Source organism: Salvelinus sp. IW2-2015, linkage group LG22, assembly GCF_002910315.2.
Source record: "Salvelinus sp. IW2-2015 linkage group LG22, ASM291031v2, whole genome shotgun sequence".
Lineage (NCBI taxonomy): Eukaryota > Metazoa > Chordata > Actinopteri > Salmoniformes > Salmonidae > Salvelinus > Salvelinus sp. IW2-2015.
Window position 1 is genome coordinate 15,432,313 of NC_036862.1, and position 16,619 is coordinate 15,448,931.

At 41.8% G+C, this 16,619-nt stretch overlaps 1 protein-coding gene across 1 annotated transcript in view; it reads right to left on the reverse strand.

Annotated features, from left to right (window-relative positions):
- The window catches only part of LOC111949954 (alpha-2-macroglobulin-like), a 32,761-nt gene that overhangs the window by 15,656 nt on the left and 486 nt on the right, over positions 1 to 16,619 (reverse strand). Inside the window, 17 exon segments of the mRNA XM_023967310.2 lie at positions 1,662 to 1,800; positions 2,008 to 2,089; positions 2,673 to 2,822; positions 3,185 to 3,334; positions 3,513 to 3,658; positions 10,798 to 10,864; positions 11,092 to 11,325; positions 11,646 to 11,816; positions 11,969 to 12,078; positions 12,424 to 12,544; positions 12,667 to 12,817; positions 13,599 to 13,683; positions 13,803 to 13,968; positions 14,306 to 14,326; positions 15,207 to 15,259; positions 15,768 to 15,924; positions 16,253 to 16,435. Coding sequence (XP_023823078.1) covers positions 1,662 to 1,800; positions 2,008 to 2,089; positions 2,673 to 2,822; positions 3,185 to 3,334; positions 3,513 to 3,658; positions 10,798 to 10,864; positions 11,092 to 11,325; positions 11,646 to 11,816; positions 11,969 to 12,078; positions 12,424 to 12,544; positions 12,667 to 12,817; positions 13,599 to 13,683; positions 13,803 to 13,968; positions 14,306 to 14,326; positions 15,207 to 15,259; positions 15,768 to 15,924; positions 16,253 to 16,435 — 2,186 coding nt within the window.

Below are 16,619 nucleotides of genomic sequence, written 5' to 3' on the forward strand. Positions count from 1 at the left end.
CGTAGGGGTTGGTAATGTTCTCTAGTTGTGCCGTGTTTGGCTCAGTTTTCTGTCACTCATGGGGACACTACGTCTGGTACCAGGCACCATGACAGCTGTGAGTTGGGCAGGGAAGTGACCACATGTGGCAAGCATGGATAAGGGGAGAGAGCTTTGGATTATGCATTAAGGGGGTTGAGGTCAGGTCACCTTAAGGGAGAAGGAATGGTTTATTACCCCATCACGTCGTCTTCCTGTCGAACCATAAAATATGTAAGGGTTGGAGAGAAGGAGGAGTGCATCTAAATTGGAGTATATGTACCTGTGTTGGAGGAGACATGTTTTGTCTGATGCAGCTGTGTTGACCCTCTGGGCGAATAAACTTGGGTAAGCATTCATAGTGTCCGTTTAGTGTTTTATCTTGAGAATTAGAACCTAACAGTAGTAAGCTGTTTGTAGCCTTTATGCCTCACCCTAATAATTTTATTCTGGTGACATGATGATCGATGCTTGGCTGCCTTTTGACAAATAAAAATAATCTCTTTTGTCCGTAATAATCTCATCATGTAGGCTATACCCACTGTATCTGCGAGCTGTTAGCTAGAGCTCATGTGCCAATACTAGCGTGGGCAGACTCGCTATAAGACAAATTTTGAAAATTCAATGGAAACCCATTTAACAAGTATTTTTTATTCAGTACATGGGAATTAACCGCAAAATGTATTTTTTATGTGCACTACATCATCACGCACAGCCTTTTACCTGCAACAAGTACATTTGATGGAAACGTATCTCTGGTAGGAAAATAAGCATATTGTTTTTATGCAGATTTTTGAACATATTCACATGAAAATCTGTCGCCAATTGGATGGAAACCTAGCTATGGTTTTAATAAGGTAGTGGTAATATTTCATTCAGTACAGAAATTTGTAGGCAGCTTAATTGACTCTGTCCCGTGGCTCAACTTACCCCATACCTGGGGTGTTGTGCCAAGAGACCACTTGTTTGGACAAGCTATGTTTTCAATCTGTAATGTATACATTCATTCTGATTATTTCCAGGGATAAACAACATCCTGAAATATATGTCGATATCTTTGTTAGAAATAACACTATATTTCCCTTGACAGTGTGATGCTGAATGTAAAACAAATCTAAATGTACCCCACTCTCCCCTACTTTGTAATGCAGTTTAATGAGGTACAGGTTCCTAATCTAACCACTACTGTATGTTTTGATATAGACCAGTCGGTTGTTTAGGAACAAAACCGACAAGTGTGGAAATATGGAGCAAAACAGACGGGGTTGGCTTAGATTGTTGACAACATCTAAACTATATTTTGCCTTCAAATGTTTATTGAAAACATAAATACATTTGCACAATGAGCACTTGTCGRCTCTCAAATACATCGTTACAGTTGTTGGTAGCTAGCTAGCAAATGTTTTGCCATATTAGCATAGACATGACATGAGTCAAAACACCTGAAAACAAGACATGGTATCAATAACAAGATACAACGAGCTGAAACGAGACACCTACGATTCCCCACATGGCAGCCTCTTGTTATTGTTGCTAACTATCTGACCGTTCAGAAACATAACATCACCTTCTGCCTCATCGATGTGCGCGCATTATTTTAGTGACGTTTATAAGGCAACAGCCTCACTGTGCAGTGCTCTTACCCAACTTCCACAAGATCCCATATCCACGTCTCAGGGAAGAAGGTACGGACCGTCTGTATGGGTGGCAGACGTGCAGGGGCACCGAATGCTACAGATTGAGCCACTTGAAGTCTGTCCATGACTCGATGGTGGAGGAGGCCTATATAGGGTCCCAATAAAACAAAACATAGTAATTATTCTCGTGTTAGAATCAGCCTGGTCAAACCAGACTGAATGCTGTGGTCACTGGTYATGAATGCAGCGTTCAGACTGGTTTAACCAGGCTATGTTAGAATAACATTTCCCAAGATTCACCAAAGACTTCTGGCAATGACAAGTGTAAGAGATGGTAAGAAGGGCATCTCACCACGTTGGTACTGGTTCCCCTTATAACTTAGGCAGGAAGGTACTCTTAGAACCAGATTAGTTGCCAGCTTCAGTCCCAGTTTCTAGAAATCACAAACAAGAGAGCTGTCACGCCCTGACCATAGTTTGCTTTGTATGTTTTATGTTTTGTTTGGTCAGGGTGTGATCTGAGTGGGCATTCTATGTTGTATGTCTGGTTTGTCTATTTCTATGTGTTTGGCCTGATATGGTTCTCAATCAGAGACAGGTGTTTTGCGTTGTCTCTGATTGGGAACCATATTTAGGTAGCTTGTTTTGTATTGTGGGTTGTGGGTTATTGTCTATATGTAAGTTGCCTGTGTCTGCACTTGTCATTTATAGCGTCACGTTCGTTTTGTATTTGTCTGTTTAGTGTTCCTCTTCGTTTATTAAATAGAAGTATGTATTCGTATCATGCTGCGCCTTGGTCCTCCTCTCTTCCACATTATGACGATCGTGACAAGAGCTCAATATTAATGAATGTCTCAGTTTAATTTTTCTATTCTAAATGTGTGTTTTTTTACTTCCAACTGGCTATTTTAGAAATATAATATTTAAGAAGATGTATGCATGGTAACAGTATGGTAACTGATTCTTACGAGAGAGGAAAAGAGGCTTCAAGTTAAGAGAAAACAAGGCTGAAGTTACCTTAAAAACTTCATGAGGTTCATTTCCCTCCTCAGTTTGTCCTGGGTATGGCATTACATATCTCCTTGGTCTTACATGTAAACATGCTACTGGATCTTCAAGCTCGTAGGGAATATAGGTCGTCTCCTTGACCGGTAACAAATCAAATATCTGGAATGGGATAATAAGGAGACGGGAAATGACCTTGTTCATTGGGCACCAAACAGAAMGCAGGGACTACTTGGACTTGTCAAATAAGAAYTGCTCAGTTTTGTTTTCCATTGCTAAACGTTTTTAATGCTTTCCGTGCCCTAATGAACAGAACCCAGAATATGAACAGAATGTGAACCAATAGGGAGGTGCTTTTCAGTTGATGAAGGTACACCAAATGGCCAARAGTGACCAGACCCACTCCAAGTCTGCCGTTGTCACTTCTTAGTCCCCTGAAGCTGGTTGTATTGCCAGCACCACAACAGCTGTTTATATGGTGGTACTGTATGACCGTTGATATTCACTACACCGAGCTCTGTTACCTTGTCAGCATCCAGCCTCTTCCCTGGCTCCATGATGTGAACACTCTGGTCCACAGCACTGAGGCCACAGAGGGAGCCGGGCTGGGCCGAGAGCTGCAGGGTGTTCTCCTCCCCTGGAACTGCTTGTGAGGGTGAGAACTCCACCGACACCTGGTGCACATGACATACATAAGTGTACATTATACACCTTTATACAAYGAATGATATCTATGTGCATGGAAARACTTGACARRWTTTATACCTTCCATAAAATGAACATAGTATGTTTGTGATGTGCAGAAGTCAGAGGGTATAACACACGAAGAAGCATGCCCACATATACACACACCTTGTGCCTGAAGCATTTCTCAGTGGGAAAGTTCATGCTGTGGGCGATGACAGTCTCACTGGGTAGCATACTGTACACAAGGACCTGTACCACAGGCGCCATCTCCGGAACCACTGCCAACTTCAAAGTAACTTCACCCTCAGTTGCTGTAACGCAAGAGCATGTCACACTGAGTACGTTTACGTGCACAGTAATAKTTTGATAGTAAACTGATTATGCAGTAGTCACTTTACTCTGTTTATTTTAATCYCGTATGGTCAAAATCGATGAAAGCATACGCCTATTAAAACACAAGGACATATAAACGTTAGGTWTGCACAAAATATGCCCCAAAGCATGCATGTGCCAGTTTTCACACAAAAGTTGGTATTTATAAAAACTGATCTTGAAGTGAGAATGTGCTTATTATCCTCCTGCAAACTCCAGACCATGTGAATGCAGTTTCTAGTGGTTAAAGTATTGCATTGCAAGAAGGCAAAAGTAGTTTATAGCCTTGTGCAGGAATAAATGACGCTCATATTCATAACAAAAAACAGGTAGCTACATATAACAAGATGCTATCACTTGCCCTTAGTGAGAAGACCAAACATTTATTTTATCTTTGTAGGAAATGGATGCCTATTTCATTTCATTTCCATGATCATTGCAGAATAAATCCTCACCTTTTCTGACCACATGGTTTCATAGGCTACTCGCGAAATAGCCCATAGGCKTACAACAAGTTAGGATAGGKTACCGTTCATCCCATCTCTCATTTAATTGGACCCACTTCAGAATAAATAGATAAGCTATTTCAAGTATTTTTTTTATTTAACCTTTATTTAACTAGGCAAGTCAGTTTTAAGAAAAAAATATTATTTACAATGACGGCCTAACCCCCGGCCAAACCCTCCCCTAACCGGGACGACACTGGGCCAATTGTGCGCTGCCCTATGGGACTCCCGATCACCGCCGGTTGTGACACAGCCTGGGAACAAACCAGGGTCTGTAGTGACGCCTCTAGCACTGCAATGCAGTGCCTTAGACCGCAACGCCACTCGGGAGGCGACCGGTTTAGAAACGCAGTTTAATGATAGAACAGACGGTTCACCCTTTTCCTTGACTTTTGTAGGTGTCTGAATACAGTAATGTCGAATTTCTCTTGTGGACAATATTCCATTTATTAACATAATACATATATCATAACCATTGCAAAATACTTTTCCTGGCATGATGAGTTTATAATCCCGAAGTAGCCATACAACAAATTACCATGCGCATCTCTCATTTATTGAGCCTATTAGATAGGCTATTATATTGTAATTTCACGTTTTTTACTGCCATGCATCAGGCAGGGAGCCTTAAGACGTGAACAGCAGTTGATATTTTGCATTGAAATGTGTAGGCTACCACTGTAAGTAGGCTACCGTAGTTTTTCATTGTAGACAATGTTTCAGAATTTGTGGCAGTGCATCATATTTAAGTTCGGGGGGAAAATGAATGCAAAACATTATTGCATTCAAACCATCTGTTACAGGTCCACTACAATTTGCTATTTTGTCTTTCAGAAACAGTCAGATAGCCTACAGCAAATGTCACTACAAAGAAGCAATTCTGCCAACACCTCCATAGACATTTAATCAAGTTCGCCATTGCTATTTAATTTAGATACTGTTTTAGCCTAATTCCATACTTTGAAAGTATACAGCCATAAGGGCGTTACTGTCATCATAAAAGTTGAATGCTGAGCGTTTTCCAGGCGGAGTTATAATGCTCGTTCACCCACGCACAGTTTAACGACAGTCTGACTCATAACGGGTGTGCGGCTAGTTTATGTATCTCAATATTTATGTGTGTGCAGTCTTTTCTTAAATGGCGCACATGGATATTTAGTGAAACATTTACGCAAAGGTTGTTGAATGAGGCCCCTGGTTTTCTGAGCAATCTTTCACATTATTAGGGCATGTGAACACCTTAATCGGTGTTCGAGCAGTGCATTTGATCTGCGGATGTGCTTTCACCATGTCAGCGATCTGCCCTCTTTAGCTCAAGGGAAGGGAGTTCAGAAAGACCCCTTGACTTTTTCCACATTTTGTTATGTTACAGCCTTATTCTAAAACGTCCCCCCCCCCTCATCAATCTATACACAATACCCAATAATGTCAAAAACAGGTTTTTAGATTTTTTGTATAAAAATGTATAACAATTAAATATTGAAATATGAATTTACATAAGTATCAGACCCTTCACTCAGTACTTTGTTGAAGCACTTTGGCAGCGATTTACAGCCTTGTGTCTTCTTGGGTATGACGATGCAAGCTTGGCACACCTGTATTTGGGGAGTTTCTCCCGTTCTCTGCAGGTCCTCTCAAGCTCTATCAGATATAGATGGGGAGCGTCGCTGCACAAGTATTTTCAGGTCCCTCCAGAGATGTTCGATCGGGTTCAAGTCTGGGCTCTAGCTGGGCTACTTAAAGGACATTCAGAGACTTGTCCCGAAGCCACTCCTGTGTTGTCTTGGCTGTGTGCCACCCAACCATAAAGGCCTGATTGGTGGATTTTCTGCAGAGATGGTTGTCCTTCTGGAAGGTTCTCCACATTTCCACAGAGGAACTTTGGAGCTCTGTCGAGGTGACCATCGGGTTCTTGGTCACACTCCCTGACCAAGGTCCTTCTCCCCGATTGCTCAGTTTGGCCGGATGGCCAGCTCTAGGAAGAGTCTTGGTGGTTCCAACTTTACTCCATTTAAGAATGATGAGGCTTGGTTTTTTGCTCTGACATGCACGTTCAACTGTGGGAGCCTATATATAGACAGGTGTGTGCCTTTCCAAATCATGTCCAATCAATTGAAATTAACCACAGGTGGACTCCAATCAAGTTGTAGAAACATCTCAAGGATGATCAATGGAAACAGGATGAACGTGAGCTCAATTTCGATGGTCTATTCTGTTTTTTATTTTTAATACATTTGCAAAAATTTCTAAAAACTTGTTTTCGCTTGTCATAATTGGTAATTGTGTGTAGATTGCTGAGGATAATTTTTAAATCCATTTTAGGCTGGAGCGTAACAAAATGTGGAAAAAGTCAACGGGTCTGAATACTTTTCCGAATGCACTGTATGTGATTTTTCTTGGGTCACTATAACTATATCTATTTTGCCAATTGGATTGATCCCCTCTACCACACGGAACCCCACTAATCTACCGACGGAAACGCACGAGGTGGCTAAAAACAGACCTCCATCCTATCTAGCTTGCTACCGATGGCCCGGCTGCTGTCTGAATCGCCGTTACCCCAACCAACCTCACTACTCACTGGACCCTTATGATCACTCGACTAAGCATGCCTCGCCTTAATGTAAATATGCCTTGTCCATTGCTGTTGGTTAGTGTTTATTGCTTATTTCACTGTAGAGCCTCTAGCCCTGCTCATTATACCTTATCCAACCTTTCAGTTCCACCACCCACACATGCGATGACATCACCTGGTTTCAATGATGTTTCTAGAGACAATATCTCTCTCATCATCACTCAATACCTAGGTTTACCTCCACTGTATTCACATCCTACGCATACCTTTGTCTGTACATTATACCTTGAAGCTATTTTATCGCCCCAGAAACCTCCTTTTACTCTCTGTTCCGGACGTTCTAGACGACCAATTCTCATAGCTTTTTAGCCGTACCCTTATCCTACTCCTCCTCTGTTCTCTGGTGATGTAGAGGTAATCCAGGCCTGCAGTGCCTAGCTCCACTCCTATTCCCCAGGCGCTCTCTTTTGATGACTTTTGTAACCGTAAAAGCCTTGTTTCATGCATGTTAACATTAGAAGCCTCCTCCCTAAGTTTGTTTTTATTCACTCGTTTAGCACACTCTGCCAACACCGGATCTCCTAGCCGTGTCTGAGTCCTGGCTTAGGAAAGACCACCAAAAACTCTGAAATCTTCATCCTAACTACAACATTTTCAGACAAGATAGAACGGCCAAAGGGGCGGTGTTGCAATCTACTGCAGAGATAACCTGCAGAGTTCTGTCTACTATCCAGGTCTGTACCAAACATTTGAACTTCTACTTTTAAAAAATCCACCTCTCTTAAAACAAGTCTCTCACCGTTGCCGCCTGCTATAGACCACCCTCTGCCCCCGGCTGTGCTCTGGACACCATATGTGAACTGATTGCCCCCATCTATCTTCAGAGCTCGTGGAGCTAGGCGACCTAAACTGAACATGCTTAACACCCCAGCCATCCTACAATCTAAGCTTGATGCCCTCAATCTCACACAAATTATCAATGAACCTACCAGGTACCACCCCAAAGCCGTACAACGGGCACCCTCATAGATATCATCCTAACCAACTTGCCCTCTAAATACACCTCTGCTGTTTTCAACCAAGATCTCAGTGATCACTGCCTCATTGCCTGCATCCGTAATGGCTCAGTGGTCAAACGACCTCTGACTGATCACTGTGAAACGCTCCCTGAAACACTTCAGCGAGCAGGCCTTTCTAATCGACCTGGCCGGGGTATCCTGGAAGGATATTGACCTCATCCCGTCAGTAGAGGATGCCTGGTTTATTTTTTAAATGCCTTCCTCACCATCTTAAATAAGCATGCCCCATTCAGGAAATTTAGAACCAGGAACAGATATAGCCCTTGGTTCTCTCCAGACCTGACTGCCCTTAACCAACACAAAAACATCCTATGCGCTTCTGCATTAGCATCGAACAGCCCCCTGATATGCAACTTTTCAGGGAAGCTAGAAACCAATATACACAGGCAGTTAGAAAAGCCAAGGCTAGCTTTTTCAAGCAGAAATTTGCTTCCTGCAACACAAACTCAAAAAAGTTCTGGGACACTGTAAAGTCCATGGAGAATAAGAACACCTCCTCCCAGCTGCCCACTGCACTGAAGATAGGAAACACTGTCACCACTGATAAATCCATTATAATTGAGAATTTCAATAAGCATTTTTCTACAGCTGGCCATGCATTCCCCCTGGCTACCCCTACCCCGGTCACAGCACTGCACCCCCACAGCAACTCTCCCAAGCCTTCCATTTCTCCTTCTCCCAAATCCAGTCGGCTGATGTTCTGAAAGAGCTGCAAAATCTGGACCCCTACAAATCAGCCGGGCTAGACAATCTGGACCCTTTCTTTCTAAAATGATCTGCCGAAATTGTTGCAACCCCTATTACTAGCCTGTTCACCCTCTCTTTCGTGTCGTCTGAGATTCCCAAAGATTGAAAGCAGCTGCGGTCATCCCAAACTTCAAAGGGGGGGGGGGGGACACTCTTGACCCAAACTGCTACAGACCTATATCTATCCTACCCTGCCTGCTTCTAAGGTCTTCGAAAGCCAAGTCAACAAACAGATTACCGACCATTTCGAATCCAACCATACCTTCTCCGCTATGCAATCTGGTTTCAGAGCTGGTCATGGGTGCACCTCAGCCACGCTCTAGGTTCTAAACGATATCTTTACCGCCATCGATAAGAAACAATCTGTGCAGCCTTATTCATTGATCTGACCAAGGCTTTCGACTCTGTCAATCACCACATCCTCATCGGCAGACTCGATAGCCTTGGTTTCTCAAATGATTGCCTCACCTGGTTCACCAACTACTTCTCTGATAGAGTTCAGTGTGTCAAATCGGAGGGCCTGTTGTCCGGGCCTCTGGGAGTCTCTATGGGGTGCTTCAGGGTTCAATTCTTGGACGGACTCTCTTCTCTGTATACATCAATGATGTCGCTCTTGCTGCTGGTGAGTCTCTGATCCACTCTATGCAGACGACACCATTCTGTATACTTCTGGCCCTTCTTTGGACACTGTGTTAACAACCCTCCAGACGAGCTTCAATGCCATACAACTCTCCTTCCGTGGCTTCCAATTGCTCTTAAATACAAGTAAAACTAAATGCATGCTCTTCAACCGATCGCTGCCTGCACCTGCCCGCCCGTCCAGCATCACTACTCTGGACGGTTCTGACTTAGAATATGTGGACAACTACAAATACCTAGGTGTCTGGTTAGACTGTAAACTCTCCTTCCAGACTCACATCAAACATCTCCAATCCAAAGTTAAATCTAGAATTGGCTTCCTATTTCGCACCAACGCATCCTTCACTCATGCTGCCAAACATAACCTTGTAAAACTGACCATCCTACCAATCCTCGACTTTGGCGATGTCATTTACAAAATAGCCTCCAATACCCTACTCAATAAATTGGATGCAGTCTATCACAGTGCATCCGTTTTGTCACAAAGCCCCATACACTACCCACCAGTGCGACCTGTACGCTCTCGTTGGCTGGCACTCGCTTCATACTCGTCGCCAAACCCACTGGCTCAAAGGTCATCTACAAGACCCTGCTAGGTAAAGTTATCTCAGCTGCTGGTCACCATAGCAGCACCCACCTGTAGCACCGCGTCCAGCAGGTATATCTCTCTGGTCACCCCCAAAACCAATTACTCCTTTGGCCGCCTCCTTCCAGTCTCTGCTGCCAATGACTGGAATGAACTACAAAAATCTCTGAAACTGGAAACACTTATCTCCTCACTAGCTTTAAGCACCAGCTGTCAGAGCAGCTCACAGATTACTGCACCTGTACATAGCCCATCTATAATTTAGCCCAAGCAACTACCTCTCCCTACTGTATTTATTTATTTTGCTCCTTTGCACCCCATTATTTCCTATCTCTCTTTTGCACATTCTTCCACTGCAAATCTACCATTCCAGTGTTTTACTTGCTATATTGTATTTCCTTCGCCACCATGGCCTTTTTTTTTGGCCTTTACCTCCCTTATCTCACCTCATTTGCTCACATTGTATATAGACTTATTTTTCTACTGTATTATTGACTGTATGTTTGTTTTACTCCATGTGTAACTGTTGTTGTATGTGTCGAACTGCTTTGTTTTATCTTGGCCAGGTCGCAATTGTAAATGAGAACTTGTTCTCAACTTGCCTACCTGGTTAATTAAATAAAGGTGAAYTAAAAATAAAATAAAGAAATAAATGTGTCTTAGAAGTAGTTTTCACTTCCAAAAATAGCATGTTCACTGAGGTAGAACATTTGTTTTGATTGACGATTTCTGCATTCATCAGACTGCCATCGGTAACCTGATTTCAGACATCCATGTYAACAGTATTATTGGGGAACTTGTTCTTCTTGCAAAGCGTTTTAATCTAAGTATTATCTTATTCTGAGTATCCACAACAATCGCATTATTGTGTGCATGTAATCGTACATTGTCATTGTCATCAAACACCTTCAAGTATGTTCATAATTAATTAATGAAACTCCCTCACCAGGACTCCCGTGCTGCACGGTAACCTTCATATGTCCATGCTGAACTATCACCCCTCTGGATAAGGCCTGGAGGAGGGAAAGGGTWAAACACTTGTCCCAGTTATTCCATCAAGTCAGCAAGAATATGATGAGAAGTACTGGTGTTGTATAGAGACATCCTTCCTTTGAAGATGAGAGGCTGGGACTATGTCTGAAATGACCCTGGTCAAAAGTAGCACACTAGAGAATAGGGTGCCATTTTGGACTCACCCTGGGTTTGCAGMTTGTCACAACTTGTTCCTGGTTCTACTCACCAGGTAGATGACATCCACMGAGCCCTTTGGGACYGTCTCCCCTACGATGGCYTACTGGATGGTGATTGACACTTCCTCCCAACATGCCAGTGGGTTTTCCATCTTCTGAATAGCCAGAGAGCTGGATGTTTTACTGTGAGGGGCAGTGGGCTGGATCAGTGAGAGTTTGTGTTGCCCTCTTTTGAAATAGGGGACCCTGTATCTACTGCTCTCCGTTTGTGGTGTGTTGCTTACCTGGAAAGCAACAGAGGGAAGAGAGAGTATAACTTAAAGCCCAATCCCAAATCGACCCTTAGACCCTATACAATATACTTGTGGAGATCTGAGAGGATTTGACAGTTGGAAATATGGTAACTAACATTTCCACCGTGCCTTCTGATAGGCTAGGTGGAAGTTTCACCATATTGCTTATTATACCAATGGATTTTTCTAAGATCTCCACAAGAGCATGATAGACCCTAGAGGGTAGGGTCAAGTGAGTGATTTGGGGTTGAGCATAAAGAGTCTTCAGAGTCTTTCAAAACCTAGACGGACCTTTAAAACCTCATACTTACTATAAGGTTAATATTCTCTTTGGGCATACTGGTTGTGTTGAGGGAGAAACTGGCAATACCATGACTGTCCGTGGTCAGGTTCTGGAGATGATGTGAGGACCAGTCTTTCTCCTCCAAAAGGTAGACTAACATGTCTGAGATAGGTGTGTTGTTGAAGTGAACAACGTTTATCTGAGGAAAAAGMGGGGGAAAGTTGTAAGTAGTGATGCTACATGTGTCACTGTTACCTACCATTGGTAGTTAAGTAAACAGGAATGTCAAAGACAAATGGCATCTACAATTCAACTAAGTCTAAGAAACAATATCACTGTATTTGGACGCACCTTGCCCTCGATAATTGATCCATGCTCATAGATTTTGGGTGTGTCAACAAATGTGAGTTTTCCAATCACATAGGAGAGCTCAATGTGTTTTTCCTTTGACTGTGTAATACCTGTCAAAGGAAAACAAAAGAAAATAGGATGGTTTATTTCACAACTACACACGCCACCATGATGCACATTGGCAGTTCACAATGCAGAAGCTGAATTCCAGCGCAGCTTACTCAACGTATTAAAAACATGATTACAAACGAAGACATGAATAAAAACAGCATAATATGAGGATGTAGCACCAAAAGTCAAATACGCAGGTCATGCCAATCTTTATAATGTAATTAAACATGCAATCTTGACATTATGTAATTCACTCTCAAGAAAAAAAAACTGTTTTCATTTGACTTCAGGCAAATGTTGTCATCACTTCTACCGTCTCCAAATTCTTATGATAAATMACTTGCCTGTCCCCTCCTCCTCTACTTTGGCATTAAAACTCAGCCTGTCTATGAGCATTTTCTCGCCTGCATCCTTTGTGAAAATGAACATGTTGAAGACATGAGAAGCACAGCCAGTTTGGTCCATCTGGGAAAAGCAAGCAAAACCACACACATTAAGAAATGATTTAAATAAATMAACCAGATCACATTCAAATGTAATATGATGGTAAAAACAAGTATATAGTTTCTTCAGGAAAGCATACAGACCTCTATTGACTCTTTATGGCAGGGGGGTGTATAATCAGGAACTCCTTCTGGATTTRTCTCATCAATTCTTATTGGTATCAATACATTGTGCCCTAAGGGTCGGCACAACTCTACCTCTGCTTTACCAGGTACAGGCTGCCCATACGTGTATCTGATTTGATTTCATAATAAAACACATACAAAACATAAAACATCATACATTTCCTACTTAGAGAGACGTAGTATATTCTAAACCTTTTATGAGACATTACAAAGGCTCATACATGCKTCCTTACAACTATGCATTATACCTGCAGGKTTTCTTTAAGTCAAGTGTTTTCAACATTGCCAATGCATCTGTACCTGTATTCATAAAGTCTCTCAGTGTATGAGTGCTGATCTAGGATCAGTGTAAACTTCTGTATCAGAATGAACAAGGTCACATGGACAGGAGAGACCTGATCGTAGGTCAGCAATCCCACTCTGAGAGGCTTTATGAATATAAGCCCGGCTGTTCATGTAAATGCCACTGTCCCAAACGTTTTAATTCTCAGGGTACTCATAAGAACATTTTATGACATTGAGCAGTAGCATTGTAGGTCTTCAATTAGTATTTGTCATTAGCACAGACCTGGGTTCAAATACATGCATATTTAAGGATTTGTATTTTAAATACATATTTTCTGCGTATTTGAGTATTTTTCAAATAATAAGGCCCAATCAAAAACTTCTAATTCCTAGATTATTTTCAAATACTTGTTTCTAAATACACGATTTCAAATATCCCCAGGACCAAACAGAACTGGGTTGAAATGCATGGAGTATTCAAGTATTTGAATTTGAATCAAGGTCTGCATTAGCGAAATGCGATTAATTAGACAGTGACAAATAGTGGAGTTAAAAATAGTCTTGTAACTACAGTGCATTACAGAACAGAGATAGTGTTGACTCACGTTGCACACACTTCTACTTTATACTCCTCTTGAACAAAGCTGATCTCATCGGCGAGGATCATTTTGATCTCAAACTTTGGCAAAACTAGAGATAAGAGAACAGCAGGCAACTCATGAATGTTCCAGAAATGTGATGCATTGATTCAACTTCCAGATCCATAATATTACCTAGCATGAAAGGTCAAATAAAGAAGCTCTACTTACCATACTTTTCTACCTTGAAGCGARGGTATATTTTGTTTTCACCAATCCACACTACAATAGCATAGGATCCTACGGGTGCTTCAGAGTTCAGGGGGTAAGAAAGCTGCAGAATGTTGCCACTGGATGTAGTATTGACCCACTGTCCAATCCTGTTCTGATGAACATCCTGTTGGTTCATAGAACAAGGGACACATGTAGCAGGGTGCAACATTGTGAAACATTCACATACAAAGGATGTTATGTAGGCCAAACATGCCTGTCTGACATGAAGAGTAAAGAGTCACATCAGCTCTATTCATGACATTTCTATCTGCAACGTTCTGAAGTTTGCTTGCTYAAGGTGGCCCAGATGTGATCACATAAAGCTGATAGGGAGTCTTCTGGTAACTGCCATGTYGAKATMAATGATGACCTACAGTACCTAGCTGGTGGAGTCATTGTCTTATAATGTACTAGTATTTACAGTGAGTCATCATACATTGATAGACTAATAAGGGTCTTACCTGCAGTWCCACAATGTTGTACTGTGAAAGGAAAGACAAAAGACTGGTTAATGTTTTATGAATAACTCTCAAATTCCCCCCAAATTAAAAGAGGAGCAAAACTGTCAACTATAGGAACTAGSCAGATGCTTGGCTTTGTTTCTTAAATTAAACATAACATGTRGCTTTTGCAATAGATTAATTCAATCTCAGGAAGAAACTCCTATACATTCCAATCTGACCTATATGAGTGGAAAACACCATGACTTGTGGCYAATGTTTGAGGACCTTGAAATCCACCCACGCAGGTTAACTTAGAGAACCTCTGCAGACATGTACAGTATGTTTGCCCTGAGTGCTATGTGTCTCAACTGTTTGTGTAGCCTTATCAAACAGATAACATTGGTTAAAGATTTGGATTTGGGATTTTGCCCAATAGTTGTTCAAAACATTTCCCATTTCCAAAGTCCTATTGCTTATGGAGTTCTGACTAGTTGATTGCTGAATTAAAATATAGTATAAATACAGTATATTGTACATAATAAGCCTCGTCCTCGTCCATAGGGCAGGCGCCTTTGTTCTGTTTCTGTAGCGTGAAGCAGTCTGGAAAGGATACTAATCTATTGCTGGACCTTACCCCCAATCCATCTCCTTAATATTGAGTGCTAAGCAGAGWGGCATCGGGTCCAATTTTTAGAGTCTTTGGTATGTCTCAACCCCCCCAACCTTCCATTCTCACTCTAACCAGGATCGCAGAGTTGAGTTGGTAGGACAATATCATACATACATAATACCTGATTGCTATGTCTATCAGACAGTAATGTGACGTTGTGATCCTTCTTCTGTATCTGTCTTTTTGTTTGAAATAGTGGAGATTGGTCATTGTTTTCAATATTCAATGTTTCACATTTTCAACACTCACCAGCTGATTGACAGGGCTAAAACTGGTATCCAAGSTGATGACTCTAAACTGCACTGTAAAAAGACAAAGAAAAGACAAAGACAAGCACTCAATGAGAGCTTTAGAAGCATAATTTTGAAGGATTTCCAGATACCAGGAATCGTTCAACTGGGATTTCTGGAAAAGCAGGCATTTTAGGGAAAGTTACCAGAATTTTGGAAGACAAACGTTTGACAGCTACTCTGGATAATATTTTACACTGTTGGTACTAAGGCCTCAATTCAATCAATTGCAGATAAAGGAAAACTGCACTGCAAGTTTACTGAAACTATTTACACTATCGATACCCAATGATAATGTCCAGGAGAGGAACACCTTACAACATGTGGTATGTTGGTTCAAACTCCAGTGTACATATCCTCAGTGAACKCGGTGGATTTTATCTTTATGATGTGCTGTTGCATGTGTCTCTTAGGAGCAACATGTGATGACAGAGCAAACCATCATAGAAACATGATATCACCTAATTGTCCTGTTTCTTAGCAAGCAGACTAATTGAGTACTGGCTCTYTGTAAAATTACCTGTGTGTCCCGGGTTGTAGATTGGTTTATCTGTTTGGACAAATGTCATCGGTTTGTAGGGTTTAATCATGACCTTTCTCTCCTCTGTCGACAGAAACGTTTCACCTTGAACCTTCACCTTAAAATTTTGCACTTCGTCATTCTCCACATGAGGGGCCTGAAAGGGAGACAATGTACAAATAACATATGATCCTGTGCGGCTCAGTTGGTAAGAAAGTGCTGCTAACAATGTCACGGTTGTGCAGATTCAATCACGTTTTCTTTCATCAGTGTGTTTTAAAAGTGATTTTTCTTTAGTAGCTGATGTCACATTTTCATGTAAAATTTCAGCCTGAATGCCAGAAAGGTTATAGTAAGCCACCACATTGATATTTCCCATGAAATAACCTGGTATTACATAGAAAATTAAGACATGCGTCACAAATCTGAGAACTACAGTACACTCTTATTGAATGGTTCTGGATGTCGACCAGTGCTGGGCTGACCTGAAACTGGAAGCAGCGGTGAAACTCTTGATCAGAACTCTCCTGGAGAAGTATTTTGTTCTGTCCATTGGCGATCAGAGATATGGTCATTACCAGGGTCTCGTTGGCACGCTGTAGAAGGCTGGCACAAAGCTTGGCCTCTGAGCCTGCCTGGATACTGCAGGAGTGGCTACCATGTAAATCCTACAGAGAACATACACACACACACACACACACACACACACACCACAAACCAACAACAGACAGGAAATCAATCAAAATGAGAGGGCACCTCTAAACAAGAAACTAGGATCTTAATTTCACCAGTATTGTCATCAGAAAAATCCTGCAGCAACAGGATTTTAACGTTTTGTCCATAATGTTGCTT